The sequence below is a fragment of the Drosophila subpulchrella genome, unplaced genomic scaffold (assembly GCF_014743375.2).
Source record: "Drosophila subpulchrella strain 33 F10 #4 breed RU33 unplaced genomic scaffold, RU_Dsub_v1.1 Primary Assembly Seq354, whole genome shotgun sequence".
Taxonomy (NCBI): Eukaryota; Metazoa; Arthropoda; class Insecta; order Diptera; family Drosophilidae; genus Drosophila; species Drosophila subpulchrella.
In genome coordinates, this window is record NW_023665577.1 from 4,441,277 (window position 1) to 4,461,208 (window position 19,932).

Consider the following 19,932-nt stretch of genomic DNA (forward strand, 5'->3'; position numbering starts at 1 on the left):
TTAAAAATATTAAAGATAATATCAATATTAATAATATTAATATAATTTATAACTAATTAAGTTGGTAGGTCCTTTTAAAAATGAACAACATACATACATTTGTGATAATTTTGTTGATAGCCCCATTTATAGCCCCGTCACTCACTGTACAAATGAATATGGCCTGTGGCAGCTCATTTGTTGCTTGTTTGCCTATTTCAATTAAATGTTAATAAAATGGTCTAACCGAAAAACTAATTTCAGTGCTTAAGTCAGGGTAGTAGGAGAAAGAATGAACTACCAGATAGAAATGGAAAATTAGGGAGCCTGAAAGAGGGGAAACTGCGGTGACTGCGTGGTCTCCAAATTGGCCAACTTAAGTACCGTTCCGTTCTAGTTCGGCATTTTCTTTTTCCTTTGCCGCCTGCCGTGGGTTTTCCCCTTTTTGCAGGGAAAAAGTTTATGGAGCGCTTACATTTCCCTAGCCATTAATTCTACCTTGCTTTTCAATTAGTGTTGCCGTTTGCCTTTGGAGCGGTTTCCTTGGCCCGTTTTGTCTTTTATCGCTTCCCGTTCTGCCTGGACCACTCTCCCCCTGCATCTATATGTATATCCTGATTTATGCCGTCGTCCTGCAGGATTCCCACATCCATTCCTCCCACATCCGAGGCTCGCCAGATGGCTTGAGGTGACTGCAGCGGGCTTATCTCTCGCCACCTCCAGACTTTCCCTGGCTTTCTCCTTTCTCCCCTTTCAGCTCTTCCATCTTAACTAACTCGTCTTCATTTCTCACTTGGTTGCGTATTTGCTAGGTGTTTGCATGGCTGTATATGTCCGTGGCTGTCGGTGCTGTCCATGGGTTTGTTGGTATTAGCCATGTTGGCAATGTCTATTGGCCAGAAGGTGTCGTGCTGATAAATTGCCAAGCAAACAGGGTTGGCAGCTGGTTTGTAATGGCCAGAAAAAAATTGTCTAGAATGATTTAGGGACATTTCTATGAATAAAATATTATAATAATAATATTGTAATAATCCTAGAATGGGGATTTATTGAAAACCGATTATCCAAATTCAATTCCGTCAATAACTAGATTTTTTTAGAGGGTAAAAAAAATAATTGAAATAAAAGTATTTTTAATCTAAAAATGTTTTTTTTTTTAAATATCAATTGGGAAGTTATATTTTAATGGTTAAAATTGGTATTAATCCTTGTGGCTACACGAAACTGTAAACTTTTTTATATCAGTGTTTCATTGCTTAAAATTAGAATACATTTTTCACATTTGAAAAGCATTTTTTAAATGTAAGTACATTCCCGATTTACCTTGTTGATCCATTGTTGGGTTGTTAATTTTCTTATATCGAACACATAGACAACCCTGCATGTTTAGTACATATTCTCGACTATGCAAATGGCAAATCGCAGGCGTTTCGAACGCGCTAACACCTGCTGGAACCAAACAAGCCAGTTGCCCCATTGAGGTGCCACGCCCACTGGGGCTTAGACCCCGGCCGCCCCTTTGGCCCACCCCCTTTTCGCCCATTTAACAGGATTTGCTTCTGCCTTCTATCAGTGTCGTTTTGTTATTTATCCTGCGTGCCTCTTGACGCCTTTGGGGCATGCCACTTAACACACATAGACCACCGCTCCAGCCACGCCCCTTTGTTGGGGGCGGATTGAAAAGGGGGCGCGGATGGGAGGCGGAGGAACTGGAGGTTAGGTGGAGTTGCTGTACTCTTTTCTTGAGCTCTGCGTGCAATGCGTCGCGTTATTTGCTTTTCATTCCATTTTGGCTCGTGCTGCTTTGCTTTCTGCTTTTTTAATTTATCATGTCTATTTGCTTAGTGTTTGAGCCTGGCCCTTGGCGTGTAGTACAAGTACGAAGTCCTTTTCCCCATTTTTTTTTGTATCCTAGCTGCGAGTCCTTGCTCCTTCTCCTGTTCATTTGTTATCGCTGTTTGCCTGTGTTGCTCTTGCAGCTTTTCACTTTTGAATGCGGCGGAGGATTCACTTTTAGCTCCTTTGGTTTCTGCTCGGTTTTTCCACTTAGTCGATCTGTTTTTTTCTAAACGAAAGTTTTGCCCAGCTTTTCGGATTTGGTTTACACTCCGTTTTCCCCCTTTTCGCTCTCCACATACCCCTTAATTATCCTTTTTCATCTGGTAACCGCCTTGCGGTCAGATTTTGCTGCTGCTGCTAGTTTGATTAGGTTTCAGCACTAATTGAAAATTATTGAATGGGGTTTTCTCATCAGCATGTGTCTGGGTAATTTGTTGTCTTTTAATTAATTTACGGTGAGTTTTATTAGCGAAAGATGCGGTAACCGCTGGCTAATTGAAAATTGAATTATTCAACTACCACTGATTTGGCTTGATTTATAGTGAAGTTGTAATATTTCAACAAGAGTTATTGCACTAAAAATATTTTTGGTCATATCATTTTCTTTTGGAACAATTAAAGAGTGACAATTAAAGGTCTTGTAATTTGAAGAATATTTCTTTAAAGGTCTGCCTTTGGCTATTTATCTTTGCCAACTCAAAAACTCGCTTTCTAAACAAACCACGAACACAACGCAAACAAATGATGGCAAAACCCAGATAGAGATTCTGCCCTAGCTGAAGACACTCGTTGCCACAAATTAAATCAAATTCCTCGAAAGACAGAAGGGAAGATAAAGACCCAGGAAGCCGGGGAGATTCATCAGCCACACACACTCATAGAGAAACAACAAACACTGGGTTCGTGACAGTGACAGGACATCTTATTTAATTTCCAGAGCCCAGGACCAGGACCAGGACCTGATTCCGCATCAGAGAACTGGAAACCGAGCATAACATTAATTTTTGTTAATCTATTTTCAAGTTGCTCTGGTCAGCAGCAGCAGCAGCATCTGTGTTCCCCTTTTCTTCCTCGTTTTTGGGGCCTCAAGTAAATATGCTGTCATTAATTTAAAACTTACACAAACAAACCGAAAACTCTCTGCTGTCTGTCAGCCGTTGTTGGGAGCCTTCTCCTCTAGAGTTATGTTCATTAGCGCAGGAACGCAGGGGGGGAGGCCAGAATTTAGTCCGAATTCCTAATGAGCAAGAGCAGGCAAATCTAACCCAAATATGTCAAGACGATGGCTGGCATTTTGTGTGCCCTGCCCAGTGCTGTGCTGCTGCAAGGTGCATTGCTCCAGGGGGGTCAGCAGGTGGGCGTGCACTGAGAGAAAAAGGATAGAGTTTTCATTTAAATTTAATATTTATTAAAATTTCGATTGTCTTAATATTTTAGAATTAAAAAAGAAATTAGAGCCAATTTCTCAATGTCATGTTAACTTTTTTCGTTGAGTTGAATTGCTTTTTCTGAAACATTCAGTTTCTTGATGTCATATTAGTGTTCAGAGCCGATTTCTTAATGTCATTTTAACTTTTTTTTTACTAAAAATTCTAACACAGGCAATGTTCCAGTTAAGTTCGAGTTAAATTTTTTCTCAAAAGTATTCAATTTCTCAAAATCTGAAAAAAAAACTAAAAAGTTTTATCTGACTTAAAATTGAAAAACTTAGATCTATTATAAAACCAATTTGTCTCTGCGAACAAATTAACGTCATGATAACTTTTTCTGACAGGTACGAGAATCTTAACCTGACACTGAGAAACTGAACCCAAATAATAAATATGTGTGTTTAGTTTATTTTTTATTATTTCAAATGTCATTAAATTAAGATTAAACTAATTTATGTTTTCAATTTGTTTAATTTAATTTTTAGAACTAGTTTTTTGATAAGAAATATACCATTTGATTGTTGTCCGAATAGGAATCCACTTTCTGCCAGTGCCCCCGTGTGTGTGCAAAGTGGGTCTCTTCAGTTTGCTATGCATGTGCTAAAGTGTTGATACAAGTTACTTTTGCCATCCGCACCTCATCCCCGTGAATCCATGGCTGTCCTAGCACACTGACACACTATCCATGTGAAGAAGTCCCTGGCTTTCTCCGCTCTGTCTCTGTCTCTCCAGCTAGTCATAAACCACAAACCGGAGGGACGGGGCTTGGAGATTGGAACCCCAGGACAGGACCCCGACTTCAGACAGCTGAGCACGTAGCATGACGAGTTGACAAAGTGCATCACGGGGCCATGATGCAGCTTGCAGCTCTTCTTCTCGCTGTTTACACAGCTCGAAAAATGCCTTTCCTGTTTGCTCTCATTTCGGAACTATTTCGCACATTAGCAAATTAATTTGCACTAAATTACAAAATACCTACTGGCTAGTGGGTGATGTGAATGAGGGCATCCAAGACAGGTTATCGATGGAATAATTGTTAAATTACCGTTTGATTTTAATTGATTGATATTTGTAGAGTTCTGCAGGTGACATGAGTGTTTGCCTTTGGCTTGACCCATGTTTATTTAGTTGCCCTAAATTGTATTAGGCTTTGCAAAATTGATTTATATAATGCCAGCTAGAAATTAAGTGGTACTTACTATTTGATTTTCATAAGTAAAGAGGGGATGAATAAACTGATTGGTTGGTTTTGTTACAAAGTCCTATACTTTACATTATCGACTTACAATGAAAATATTATTTAATAAAATTGCATACATTTGTTTGTGAATGGGTTGAATACATTTTTGTTTAAAATGTGTACAATAATAAATTCCAGGAGTTCCTTTAGTTGAAATGCGTATAAATTAAATTATAGATATTTTCTACATAATTATTACTTAATTGAATCATTTATGGATGACTAACTTTTGTTTCATCTTTGTATTAAAATAAATTCCTGGAATTCCTTGGAGGCCCAGGATGAGGTTAAAGTTTTCGGATTTCGGCCAGTGCAAATACAGTCACCACGTAAATTAATCTACCCACTCGGCACATGTAACTCACTTCTCCTGTCTCACTCCACCTATCGCCCCATCCCGCTATATCTCCGTATTCATATGTGCATTTTGTTACATGTTCGCGCGTATTTCCCTCATGGCTTGTTTCAGCCATCCTTTCCGCTTTCCCGGCCATTTTCCCTTCGGCCGCATTCATTTGCCCGGCTTTTCTTATTTCAGCTCGAATTTGTGTTTTATAATTTATGCGCATTTTTTATTAAATATTTATGTTTGTTCAGAGTTCTAAGCCACACATACCGCACTCCCCTTCCCCAATATCATTGTCGTCGCTCATTTCCCTTTATGGCGTATTTACGCTCTAAAGCGTGTAAATGTTTTCCATTCCATTGTTTTTCCTGCTGTTGACACTTCGATGGGGAAAGGGGAAAAGAGGGAGGAAAAGCTGGAAAAGGGTTAGGGAGTGACCTTTTTACACACATTGTCATAAATAGTTTTGTTCAAAGCAACCGCAGCAACTAAGACTTAAGTTTTCCAACATTTTCCGTTGGCAAATTCTTGGTCAACTTGGGGAAAATTCTGTTGAATTTCAGTCGCTTTTCTGCCCTCAGGTAGTCTTGTTGATATTTGACTTGGCTAATTCGAAATGGCAATTTGCATTTGTACAAGGCAAATCCTTCGGCATTTGTATTGAACAAATTGTTGGCTTATTATTATCATATAAAATATATTACGGCCTTGTCGATCCGATTTGCATAATGTATTCTGTATTTATTCAATGGCATTATTTGCTGGATAATGGGTTGACATGACAAATGGTACCGAACTGAGGTTGACGCAAAGGAAGAAATTGATTACACTTTCCACAATTTATGATCGTTTACTTTGAACATTCAGTATGTTAAGCATAAATAAATAAAGGGCATAATAAAAATATAAATAAAAAACGGACAATTAAAAATACAAAACAACTATGAAACTATAATTATAAACGTTTTTTGTACTCATCAGAGTAACCAATTTTATTTTTTTGTTTGATAAGTGTTAATAAATAATTTCCCTTACGCGTGCAGTATATTTGAAATATATATCTTCACTAATTGCACCTCGTAGTGCAATTAAATTGAATGTCAAAAAAGCGAATACAAATACAGCCATCGAAGTGATTGATTGATTGATGGTTTGATTGGCTAACGAACAGTTCATGGCCGGGTCAAAGGAAACAAATGCGCCATGACCACGACAATAACGGCCAAGATTGCGCAGCAGCAGCAGCAACACCAAAATCACCAGCAGCAACACCAACAGCAGCAACAACAACAACAGCAGCCAACGAGCAATATGAATGGTTTTCGAATTACCGGATATCCAGCAGCTGCCACGCCCCCTGCACGCACAAATCCCATTTACGCGAAGCCCAACGCCCACGAACTTGACCTGCACATCAGCGAATCGCTATTGTATCCAGGTAGCACCACCCAGCAGCAGCAGCAACAGGCGTTGCAAAGTTCCCCGGGTCCGCCGCCGCAATTGACCAGCATGTTGCCCAGTTCCGGACTGCCGGGAGCTGCCCAGCCGATCGCTCTGAAGGGCAACAATCCCTTCTTGAATAGTCCGTCACCCACGGAAGTTGCACCATTGCCCAGTGCTGTGCCGGCAGCAATATCTAATGTGCCGCCTGCAACATCTGCCAGTTCTGGCAACTATGAGATGCCCGAATATGCGGAACCTTCGCGATTGCGTGGTTTGAAGCAACGTCCACATAGTATCGCCGTGGGCGGGGCACCAGCCTCCAGTTTTGTGGACTACAATGCCCAGCAACAGCAGCGATTGTTGCAGCTTTCGCGGCAGCAGCAACAGTTGCGCAATGCCGTCACAGCAGCAACAGCCAATGGCGGCGACAAGGAGACCCTATATGCGGCATTATTCCAGCAGTACAGGCAGAGTCCCACCAATGGACAACCTGCTCCTCCAGTACCATTGCACCGGAAACCCAATGTGGCTCCAGTGGTTCCACGCAGATCGCAGAGCACGCCCAGGCCACCAATGCAGCAGCATCAACAACAGCAGCAACAGACCGGCTTAAATGGCCAAATCAATGGCAATGGAACCCATCAGAGACCCAGGAGTTTGGATCGTTTCAATGGTGGTCTAACCACAGAAGCACCACCCATACCTCTAAGACGTTTTCCCAATGGCAACGGCAACAACAATGGAACCCTAAGCCGCCAAAAGAGTCCCAAGAAAAGCAGCAGTGCTGACAATATGCTAATGAGTCCGGCAGGAAGTCAGGTGAACACCATGAGGCATTCCATCAGTTTCCACGGCAGTCAGGAGGTGGAAAATGGCACTAAAACAGAGCAATCCAGACCCATGAGCTACGCGGCACCAGCACCAGATCAGGCTTACTTGGAACACCAGTTGAGGGCCTATTCGGAGCAACTAAGAACCATAACCGAAAGTGTGCGAAAGTACTCAGAACAAGCAAAATTACTTTCCGAGCTCAAAAGACAACAGCAACTGGCCAAGCAAAGTCAGACGAATCTCAACCTGCTCACGCCGACAACCTGCAATAATAGTAATACCACCGGCAATGGGAATAACAACTTCCAGCCAAATATGATTTCCCCCGAGATTGTCAGCAAATCACTGGCCTCGCTCTCCAACAGTCAGGCCAATGAGGCCCAAACGCCCTCCAATCAACTGCGACTCTTTCTGGACAACATAAGGAGCAGCATGCGACAGGAGTACCAGCAACACATGCCTGAGGATGTGCTGAAACCCACTGCCACATCGACCTTAAAAAGGAGTGGTTCAACGGATCAGCCTTCTATAACAACTACCAAAGCGGAACCAGAGGCCACACCCACGCCCTCGGATCAACTGAGACAATTTCTTGATGCAATACGCGCCAATAAAATACCTGAAAACGTGGACAAACCCAAGTTGACAAGCTCCCAGACGCTCGACTCCTTCATCTCGAAACCCTTGCAAATGCCAGATGTTACATCGGGAACCCCAGGTGGAGGAGCAGCTGGTGCCACTCCCGCAGGAGTAGGAGTAGCTAATAGCCAAACCAATGGCATACCCACTCGTCGAAGACCCAAGAGTAGCATCATACCCGGTAGCAGTAATGGCAAACTGGAGCAAAGGGAGCATTCGCTGGTGACCTCCGAGAGTTTCCACCAGATCTCCGACAATCTGCGACTCATGAGCGAGGATCTGCAGGCCCTGAGTCCCAGCAAGGCGGTTCCCAGTTCCGCAAGCAGCAATAGCCTAAAAAATCTAGCTGCCAATGGGAATAGTTCACTGACCACAGAACTTCGGGTTATAACCACATCACCATACAGCACCTCCCCAAAACTGCAGCAGATGGTGATGAGCAAGTCGAACAGCTCGCTAGGATCGGTGACCACGCCCTCGAGCGCCACCACGACACCCTCGACGGCGCCCATGATCACCGACTTCAATGAGATCCTGGATAGTTTTCAGGCTATGGCCGATAAGTACAAATCGAAAGGTTCCTACGACTATTTGCGCAAGTGCTCGGAGGCCCTGCGACAGCACTCGTTGCAATTGAAGTTGCAGCAGCAACATCAGACACATCAGCAGCAGCAACTGCCACACCAGCAACATCATCAGCAGCAGCAACAGTTGCAGAACGGTTTCGCCAGCGATGACAGCAGTTCTTGCAGCACAACCCCCGGAAGTATCCGGGAAGCGGTTCAGAATCTGCTCCTGCAGCCCAGGAACGGGTTCCAGATACTCGACGATCGCATGCGGTTGTTCATCGATATAATCGATAGCCAGGATCGGTTGAGTCAGGTAAACACAAGTAAATATTTTTTGAGTTCAGTTTCATGAGCTGGTTATTTAAGTTAAGAAAATTGGTATGTCTTACTTTGTTATAAAAAGAAAAAGAGTGGTTTTATAAATATTTAGAACATTTTTGTTAATCGATATTATCGATAGTCTGAATCGTATGAGTCAGTTGAGTAAGAATGGCTTAACATATGATTTTGAGTTCAGTTTTATGAGTGATACTTGAAGATTAATATGGAAGTTCGTTCTAAAAACAGTTAATAAAGACTTAACCCTAAAAAAATCATAGAAACCAATTACTATGTCAGCAGCAAGAGTTTTTTTTATACCCCCCACATTCTTTGATAATTCCTCCGCTTGTATATATTTTTAATTAATTTAAAATCCTTGTTTTTCTTGCAGGTATGTACTCGCAAAAAATCGCAGTTTAATGAGTAAGTCAAGCGTGTTTTCGAATCAATTTGAAAAACACCCCTCCCATCTGACCCGGCCATTAACTCACATGTACATCAGATACGGTTTTATTGCCTTACATAATTCATCATCATCGAAATGACCAAGACCGGGTCAATGCGCTTATCTCCGGATGCCCAAAAGTCGCTCGTTCTCCGGCTCTTTGCGGCTAAAAGCCATCAAATCAGTTAATGACCCAGAAAGTTAAACTTACGAGAGAGTGGTGGCGTGGATCAATTTCCATCAATTTTCACCAAATTTGCTCAGAGCCAATTAATTTTAATAAACTACAAAGTCATTTTGCTTTAGCAAGTAAGCTAATCTCGGGCCGGCTGAAATTGAAATTTTAATCAAGAATTTCTTGGTGGCACAGAGGCCATAAAACTTGACACACACGCACATAAGCTGTGGTGATGTTGGAGTAATCAAGTGAGACGAAGAGTCGGGGAAATTCCCAAATGCAGATAATCAGAGGGCATATCATGGCCCATGGCCTCCCATGCTGCCGGTTGATATGCTAAATAAATCAGATCCCATACGAGGCTGATGCGGAAATGTCTGCCGTCTTAATAACACCTTTTCGTACAGGACTTGGTGTCCTGATGTTCGCCTAAAACAATATTGCTAATGACAAATGGGAACTAGTTCTAATTGTGGGTTTTGTCTGGCACGAAGATCTCGGCCCGGGCTTATCGCTCATTGCCTTTTCTGGGTTCCGGGCCTAATTTAAATTTATGCGGTCTGGCGAGTGGTGTGCGAATGTAAATGTTTATGTGTGAACGTGTTTGAGGCCTCGGGTTCCTTGGGGAAGCATGAACTGGCAAATTCGAGTTTATACATATAACTCCCCTTTTGAGTTCGCCGAACAATGCTGACAATGTGCCAAGCACAGTGTCTTGATGAAATGTAGTGATTTGCTTTTCAGAATCAATATTTTTGAGGTAAAGCGTACGATTTAGCATTGAAAATCTGTAGAAGTTGAAAAACCATTAAAAAGATCCTAAAAGTGTGGTATGTTAATCAAATCGCAAATTACCCATCGGAACTTCGAATTTTACAAATATTCTTGCCTTCTTTTAGACACCTACACCAGCTAATTCTGATAATCAAAGGTATCTGATACAACAACACAATAAAATGTAGTGATTTGCTTTTTAAAATCAATATTTTTAATGTAAAACGTAAAATTTAGCCACGGAAATCACTAGAATTTAAGACCCATTTTAAAGATGCCTAACAGTATGCTATGAATACGCAATTATTAAATGGGATTTTGGTATTTTAAAAATCTTCTTGCCTACTTTTAGACACCTTCATTAGCTATTTCTGATAATCAAAGGTATCTTATACAACAACACAAAAAAATGTAGTGATTTGCTTTTTAAAAACAATATTTTTAATGTAAAACGTAAAATTTAGCCACGGAAATCACTAGAATTTAAGACCCCTTTTAAAGTTGCCTAACAGTATGCTATGAAAATGAATAGGCAATTATTCCATGGGATTTTGGTATTTTAAAAATTTTCTTCCCCACTTGTAGGCACCTTTATTAGCTATTTCTGATAATAGAAGGCATCTCAAATAACAAAACAATAATTCTGTCTCAATTCTCTTACTACATACATGCCAATTATTTAAAGAAATTCCTGTTGCATATCTTAACTAGAAGTGGCCAATTAAAAATGAATGCAAATTGTCTGCTTTCTGTAAAATTTCAGAGGGGAATAAATTGCATTTATTTGAGACACTTTTCGGGTAAGCAATTGTACAGCCCGAAGCTTGCCTGTTTATTTCAGTTAGGCACATTGCATTCGTATTTGTGTTTTTCCAGCACAAAACGCAAACAATAAAAGTTTAATGTCATCCATGCACTCACACACAGTGCTGCCGAAAAGTATGCTACTCATAATGCAATTGCAAACAATTACACAGGACTGAAGTAATTGCATTTCCACTGCTGCACACTCACACACCCACACGCTACAATTCACAATTTACAATTTGCATTACAAAGTAATTATTTCTGCAACAGTACGCCCACCCAGCTTTGCCGCCGAAACCCCCCTGCACATTTTCCACAATTTTGTTTAGCAAATGAAGTGCAAAATCAACGCGATGTCCACAGGACCAACAGCATTTGGCCATTCGACTATTGACAGCCCTGGTCCAAATGACATTTATTTTAATTAGCTTCGCGCGGAACAAAAGCGAACCGGCGCTACGGGTATTATAATACCAGAAAGGACTCCCTCGCAGGGACACGGAATTCACTTTTGGCCTCGCTGCAATTAACAAATGCAATTTTGTGGCCTTTAGTGTTTATTGTGCGCATTTATTTCCGTAGCTCTGTGGGCGTTTGCTTGTGTGAGTGGGCCTGCATTGTTTGCAGAGGCGTGAAAACCCAAAAAATAACTTTTTAATTACTATAACGGACATTGCGGTTAATTACACTGGACAACATGGTTGGCGATAAGCCAATTTGTACGGGTTCAACAATGTCGATTGAATAAAATGAGTGGGAGAGTGGAAAAAAGCTTTCCTTTTTTTTATATAAACGTTAGTTGGTTGAGTTGAGGAAATCCCTTTATATATATTTTAAATGGTTCTATGCTAAATGCATAAACCAAACAATTTGTAATATTTATACAGGAAAAAACGTATCTTTTTTATAGGCAAGAAAAAAAAGAAATACTGATTTACCTGAAAATATTAACTAACACCTCTGCTCTAAAAATCTATTATTAATTTTCCCCCTAATGGCAAATTAATCGCTGATTGACCTGCTGAATAGTGTACTTCTTGCACTATTTGATTAAAAACCGCAAAAGCAACCATCAAAGTGCGTGCTTAAAATAATTGCAATTGTGGGGAGCTGAAAACGTGGTGCTCAGGTGACAAAATGGACTTGTGGGTGGGTCGATGGAAATGCCATTGTCAACAGCTTTCAATTGGAGGCTCAACGCCTTGTTTGCCGCACGGCCACGCCCCCTGGCTGCCGCCCTCCCCTTGACCATGTCGCTTATTAATTGCATGTCATAAATCATGATTATGCCACTTGCTGACCAACCGCTGGGCTAGTCGCAGTTATTATTATTAATCTTTGTCGCCCACACAAATACACACACACACCTTGGGATTTCCCAGGAGAGGGGGCGTGGCAGTAGGGCGGAAAGGAGGGAAATGGTCCTGTGAGAGGGAGAAAGAGAGTCGGCCATATGTTGGAGCCATGTAAATTGCGATGTTCATTCCGACGGCCGGCCTATCTTGATTAATTGCAAAAGTTTACCAGGACACAGGTCCTGTACGAGGACACCGAACCATGGACCACGGACCATGGACTATGGGCTATGGGCCATGGAAATATGTCAGCTGCTTCCCTTTTTGGTTGCTCGACAACAAGAAAAACAGTGGCCAACAAAAGTCCTGGTAACAAGCGTCATAACACGCGTATGTTGTCGCGTAAATTGGTTTTAATATTTAAAGCACTTCATTACTTACGGCCCGAAAAGCACAGCGGAATGCAGTTCGAGAAGAGAGAAAGAGAGGGAATGTGGAGGATGAAAGGAGACGGCAACAGCGTTAAGTCGCCGAAAAGCTGGCGGCTTAATCAAGTGAAATTGAATCAACTTTTTCGTTCCCCAGAGAAAAGTGTAAATTAAATTTTAAAAATTGCGCCAATTTCATTTTAATTGCTGTGGGGCAAGGTGACAAAAGTTTTAAATTACTCAGAAAATGTATTTTCAATTTCAAAAAAGAATTTATTATTTATTTAATGGAGTCCTCTATTTATGGTCTTATTCTATTTTATGGAATTAGATATACCTATTTTCGTAAAAACTCGGAGTTATAAAATGCCCCATAGGAATTAAGTAATTTTTGGGAACACCATATAATGGAACTAGATATATTTTTAAAAGATCTCAGAACTTATAATGTATATGTATATTAACATTTATTTTTAATATTAAACGCTTCATAATATTCTGAGTTTTTTAAATAGCGCTTTATATTAGAATGCAATTCATAGATTAATCTGAGATTAACTTCAGCCTGGATTGGGTTTCAAAGAAAAAAAATCAACAATACCAGGACGAAGCTTACAATTTCATTTTTTGTCTGGCTCCCTTTTGATACTTTTTATTTTTCTTTGAAAACAATGCGGAGAGATCTAAGCCGACAGGAGACGAAACGAGACTGTTTGCATACTTTCAGGCGCCTCTGACAGGGCGTCATATGCAATACACAACAAAGTGCATATGCGTAGCTATCTTTCCTCTCCCATCTCTTTTTATGGAGGCTGCAGGCAATCGAAGGCAGATCCTTGTCTTTTTCATTTTTTCCCTGCTGATTTTTGACATATTTTCTCTGGCAGCAGCGCCGCATCGCAGCATTGCCGGCAAACAAACTAACAAACTTCGGGGCGTTTTTCAGGTGCAACTGGGTTAACATGGCTGCAATGGAAATTGCTGCAAGAAAATCGAGGTTCTGCCGGGAGGTAAGGACGAGTGCTATGCAAATGCCGTCGGAAAATGGATACAACAAAGGTGGGGAAAATGGTGAAAAATGGCATGGGGATGGGGATGGGGTGGCGAAAAAATCTGAAAAACTGCTCGCAGTAAACGAAATGCATTCGCCGTTTTTCGCAATTTGTTCAGCCACCCCAAACTCGCTTTTTGAGCATATGCAACAGCTCAATTTTGTATTGAATGGCCCTGCACTTGCCTCAAATTCAGCAGATTTTCCTCCCATTTTTTGTGCTTTCTCCAGCGATTGTTTGTTTGAATGGCAGCTTCATTAATGCGAATATTCAGCCGACAGACAATGGGAGCCGAGATCAGAGCTTCTGTTTTAATGCTGTAACTTCGTTGGCTCACTCTCCTGTGCGGTTGATGAAATCAAATTGCAAGCAATTATTTTAATGTTACGTCTGCCACGCCCCTGCCGCCCATTTTAAAAGTGCAAAAGACCGCAACTCGTTTGCGGTTCTCGAATTTCGCATATTTGAATGGAACCGCCATTAAGTGCGGTGAAAGGTGCTCACATATCTTTATACCAGAAAAATATATGTATATCGCATTGGTTTTGATTGATTGCAATTGAATTCGGGGAAAAAACAAGGTTCCACTGGCATTCCTTTTGGGCACTCGGTCTCTCTTGGCGGGATGTTAATGATGTGTGCACGTGTCTGCACTATAATTAAGAGAAATGTTCCGGGAAAATTAATGAAGTCAGAAATGGAAAGCAGAAACTCTCTGGGAAAACTCTGGGGAAAATACCCTTAAAAATATGTTTTTCAGGCAAATATTATATAAAAATGATTCAAACATATTTATAAAATATATTTTAACTGGCAGACCCTTGAATAATAAAACATTTAATTTTATTTTTAATTTTTTAAGTCATCGATAGGTACATTTCACTTACATTTACTCATAAATTTTAATTTTTTAAAAGAACTTTATAAAAAATCCATCATCCTTAAAAAGGAAGAAAGCTATGCAAAGTGACATTTGAAGACATTTAATTTTCTACTCCCCAAAAAACACGACAAACTGATATTTTGCATGCAAATGCCACGCCCACCGCTTTTCACATGAGGGAAAACGGAACCTTATATTTTCCATGACTTGTTTTCGTTGCACATCTTAGCATCGATTACATTTTTGCCAAATTGAATTGTGCAAGCCAGGGACGGAACAAAAGAAAAAAAACGAAAAGAAAATGGGAAATGGGAGGAAAAAGAAATTGCTTCCCTGCATGTTTTCCATCCAGTCACATGTGAACAGGAGTCAGGAATATAAAACGAGACTAAGGGGCGGGTTTATGTCCTGAAAATTGGGTTGCATGATGACAAGAGTTGAATTCAATTGAATGAAAAGCTCGTAAGAAGAGGAAGCACAATTTGCATCGATGTGCAATTTACGGCCTAAATGTCAATTTCACTTAAGACCAACTTTCACTGGGGCTCCATCTTTATCCTATTTCTCGATCAGGGATTTAGAGCGCTTTAAGTCGGTGCAATGTTGACACTTTAAGTAATATTAGTAGGCAGGAAGGAAAAAAGTAGAGAAAGAGAGAGCAAGACAAACAGAGGGAGAGCGAGAAAGAAAAACTTGACTTTTCCCGAGTGCACTGCATCAAAGTCAAAATGGCGGTCGAGTGTGTTTAGAGAGGGGGCGAGACAAATACCAGATGGAAAGGCCTGCTCTCTAACTACCCGTCATAATTCCAGATTAGAGTGGCTTTGTACAGTGAAGCTTACCTAAGATGAATTGCGGTGTAGGTTGTAAATGTCAATTCAATTCTAAGTTCATGTGCAAATTTTATTTCTAAGACTATACAGTGGTCGGCATATGTATTTTGACAAAATAAAAGTTAAGTATACTCATAACTTGAATTTACTTCTTGTAAACTATAGGCATCAATGGAAAGGTAATTTCAATGCCGTTTGAATGATACAATACATTTCTTTACCCATTCAGTACTTATTGAAAAGGACGAATTTGTGTAAATCAACTTTGAAATTTAAAAAAAAAACTTTTTTCCTCGTCTTGAAAACTTAAATTTTTTGATGCAAAAAGTTTCTTCAAACAAAAACAATAGTAACTGCAAAAAGAATTTTTCAAAAATCATTTTTCTTATATTTTTTATGAATTTTTGAAAATGCTTAAAAACAGGCATTTGAGCCATATTTTTGTCTTTTTCATACAAATTTTTTCCGACATTGTCACCTTCAAAAAATCATAAAAAATATAAGAAAAATGATTTTTGAAAAATTCTTTTTGCAGTTACTATTGTTTTTGTTTGAAGAAACTTTTTGCATCAAAAAATTTAAGTTTTCAAGACGAGGAAAAAAGTTTTTTTTTAAAATTTCAAAGTTGATTTACACAAATTCGTCCTTTTCAATAAGTACTGAATGGATAAAGAAATGTATTGTATCATTCAAACGGCATTGAAATTACCTTTCCATTGATGCCTATAGTTTACAAGAAGTAAATTCAAGTTATGAGTATACTTAACTTTTATTTTGTCAAAATACATATGCCGACCAGTGTATGTTAACTTTTACACTTATAATAGTTCACCCAAATTTTGTGTTAGCAAAATTGTTAAACATACTAATAAAAATACTAATTTTGTTTCCATTTAAAATAAATAAATAAAATAATTTCTTACCTTTTAAGTTTTTATTCATTTATTTTTCAATAATTCTGCCATTATATCATTTTAAAAAATTCACCAATATTTCTTTCAACTATTTTTTTGGGCTTAAAATACAAATTAAGAAAGGATTGCTTTTGGACAACTCCAGATGAAAATATAATGGGTTGTGTAATATGTAGCTGTTTGAATATTTTTGTAGGTAAACCAAATACAAGTTGTCTTTATAGAAGCCCCACTGTAAATCGTTTTCGCTGCCTACTTTGGGCTTTTGTCAGAGAACTGCAGTTGCACAGAAGGCACGAGGATAATTGCAATTCCCGCTAATGCCGGCGAATGTGTTGCGGCTTTGTCTCGGCAGCAACAACAATAGTCACTCAATTACTCTCTGATGCTTTGATGCATTTTCCTGGAGGGGCCACCTAAAACCCATCACCACCCACCGCCGCCCACTGCCCGTTTTCCTTTGTCAATCTGTGTTGACATTTGCCAACGAACTGTTTTTAGCAGACGCGTTTTCGCTACTTTTTTTTCGTTTGTTTAGGATTTATTGTGTTTAATGTGTTGAAAAGTCTCCTTATTTATGGCAACTGAAATTGGGAGTCCGCCGTTCCAGTTTGTCCGCTTTCCAGGGGTGACAGCTGCGGAATAGTTGCCACATAGTTTCCATGTGTTGGCATTGTCTTTGTCTCGTGCTCGATTGTGTGGAAAATTGAAAAAAGAAACAAACAAAACAGTGATGGGGGATGGGGGAAGAAAAGCTCACAAAGTCCTAGGTATTGTCTCTCCACAATTGTTGTTCTGGGGGGAAAAAAGAGGAATTCGATTTGCCAAGCGGATATTAAAGGTAAACATTGACTCGATAGGGAAGCGGCAGGGTTTGATTAAATGAAATCTGAGCGAGTTGGCATACAAAGTTAGAGGTTGAGGGTTAGTTTGCTTAGAATAAATTACAAATTTTCCTCACCGTCTGTTATATTCTCCTTTTTGTGACAGGAAATGTCATTTAGTGTTCCGTCACCATAAATCTGCATTGAAGATATGACCTTGGTGATTCCATTTTTTGCATTGCATATATATTTTTATATTTTCTACTATTCTGTTGGCTCTTCTGGTTGCCAACAAATAAAGTTTTATGACACGAAAAATGTTGCAACTAATATTTTAGACGTTGTATTGCTTTCACTTATTTTTTTTTTGTATGTGGCTGCTGCTGCTTTCCGACAGAAAGCTAATAGTGTTTGGCCATTTTTCAAACTGCTCGTGGGGATGGAGGATAACGGCCAACACACACACTCAAACTCGGGAAAGTGGTGCTGTCGTTAACTCAAAGTTTGTTAAAAATTTTTATCAGCACGCCGAGGCAATGACATGGCCACATCACAAGGAAGCGAATGGAGAGGGGGTGGGGTTTTGGGTATGGCTGCCAGGATGTAGGATGCACAGGGATGAGGTTGAGGAAGTGGAGCAGCAGGAGCTAAAACCGCTGGCCACAACATGACGACGTCACTGACATGTGACCATACATACTAATAAAGCGTTAGTTGCTCGCTCAGGGCTGCTGAAATTTTTTCAACATACTCTATCCTTCTAATGAATTCGATGGGGAATTTCAGTTAAGAAATAGTTTGGTGATTGATGGCCAAAAAGTTTTTGGAATTTTTTAGTCAACTTTAAATATTTCACTGGATATTTAGGGGTTGCTTTGGAAGTTTTGAACTTCTTAGCTCGTTGCTCTAGACAGGTATATTTTAATAATGAATCAAGGACAACTGTGCCTAACTAAAAACATATTATCAGTAGGTGTTTGAAAGTATGAAAAAGTTTTAAACTCAGATGTATAATGAATTCATTCAGCGATTTTTTATTCATTGCATACTTTTAGACAATTTAAATTCTGTTTAAAAGTTGTTTTAAAGAACAAGTGATATGCATATCATGAATCGACTATATGCGATATCCTATTATATCTTAAGTCCATATTCTATGAACATTTTGAATTGAGTCTAGACTGTATCCATGTTATCTCTCGGATCCATGTTCTCTCTTTTTATTTATGAAGCTCCCTGATTCCATTTTCCCAGTTAATTCAAAGCGTATCGTGACTTCGTTTATCTAGATCTGCGTAGTTTAATTTTTTCCAGTTCCTTTTTGGACACTTTTTCCCAGCCGTTTTTCATCGCCCCGAACAGGAGATGACAAAGTCCGTGCGGACGAAGATGAGTATGCCAACTTTCCCCGGTTTCGCCTGGCTTTCTTTTTGCTAACATTTTTTTGGTCTGGTTGGCTGATGCCTTCTGGTCGGTCCCCGTTCATGTTTCTGCTTCGCCAGCCATTTCCTTGGCTCTTTCTGCAGCATTAAAGTCGTGTGTTGTATGTTGTATGTTGCATTTACGCTTCAGCTCCGCTTGACAGAGACAGAGACAGGGACAGGGAAAGAGATGGATATACAAACAGAGAGGGAGAACGCAGACTTTTAGTGGCACCATTATGAGATGAAGGACCCTTTCAGCTCTCGGAGCAAAGCTCAGTCAGTCAGGCAACCGCTTTATGTGTAGAGTTCATTACTTTTATGTGATTATGTGTCATGTGTGCGAACAGCAGGACAGTGAGTGTGTGTGTGTGTGTGTGGGACATGTCAGTGTGTCATTGGCATTATTAGTTTTTCCGTAGCACGCTTTTCCGACGCCCTTCTTCAGCTCTGTGACAGTTGTGCGAAAAACTTGTCCCAAAATTAGTTGCAATTATTTATGGCCTTTGCTTTTTGTGGCTTTCCCCTCCTTTTTTTGTAAGCCAGACTACCAGGGTAGCTAATCAGTTGAAAGTTGTTGATGGCATGTTGCTAGCATCGAGTCAACTAATTTGTTTGTTTTGTGTAGATTTCTATCACTGACGAAAACCAAGCAGAAACCCAAGCTCACAAGCTTTAAAATTTAATATAAATGCCAGCGTTTTTCCCTTGAAAAAATTCCACAAAAATTCTACACTTGTTTGAGACTTTCTGAACATTTGCCAAAAAGTTCGTAGTGGTCCCTGCTCACAGGCAGCTGGCCAGTAATGAGTTGCCAGCCAGCTTCCATTCATTATGGCCGGCTAACACATGGTTATATTACACATACGCAGCGTTGTACACAGAGAAACATGAGTTTTTCACAAGGGCGAAAGGGGAAACTTAAAGCGAGGTGGTAAAAAAATCATACATGTAAGGGAGTGGAATTTTCATCGTTGTTCCATTGCCAGGAACATGCAACATGGGAAATATGAACGAGGACCAAAAAGGTTCCCCCTGCAACACCCAGATGGTTCCTTCTGCCCGACGTAGTTAACTGTCTGCGGATTCTGCTAACAAGACTCGTCAGTGATTTGAGTGCTGCATGCGAGTTTGTTATGCGAGTTGGAATTAGCATAGTTAGGATAGAACGAGTTCTGAGTCCCTTCTGATTGCCAGCGAACCGCTCGTAATGATGTGCAACATGGTATCATCAGCAGTCTGCCAGAAGGAGATTGAAATGTCAACCTTTGGCTGCTGCGATTCCTCTGTAGTGTTGGCATCTATTAATATTAATAGCCGGGAATCGGGGTCAAAGAGCCTCTTCCATTTATTCAGTGGCTGAGAGTGGATTGCACATAAATTTAAACACAAGTATTACATTTAATTGCTCTTGTTTGTGTTAAATTCAGTCCAATTAAAA

The 19,932-nt window shown here is 40.0% G+C and overlaps 1 protein-coding gene across 19 annotated transcripts in view; it reads left to right on the top strand.

Annotated features, from left to right (window-relative positions):
- Positions 1-19,932, top strand: part of LOC119559918 (dystrophin) — a 151,390-nt gene that overhangs the window by 67,399 nt on the left and 64,059 nt on the right. The window contains exon 1 of one of the 19 annotated variants that reach the window (XM_037873116.1): positions 5,892-8,629. The exons of 17 other annotated variants lie outside the window; for them this stretch is intronic. In XM_037873116.1, coding sequence (XP_037729044.1) covers positions 6,038-8,629 — 2,592 coding nt within the window. In that variant the 5' untranslated portion in view covers positions 5,892-6,037. Of the gene's footprint in view, positions 1-5,891; positions 8,630-19,932 lie in introns of those variants that run through there. One more of the 19 variants, XM_037873117.1, reaches the window with a different exon arrangement.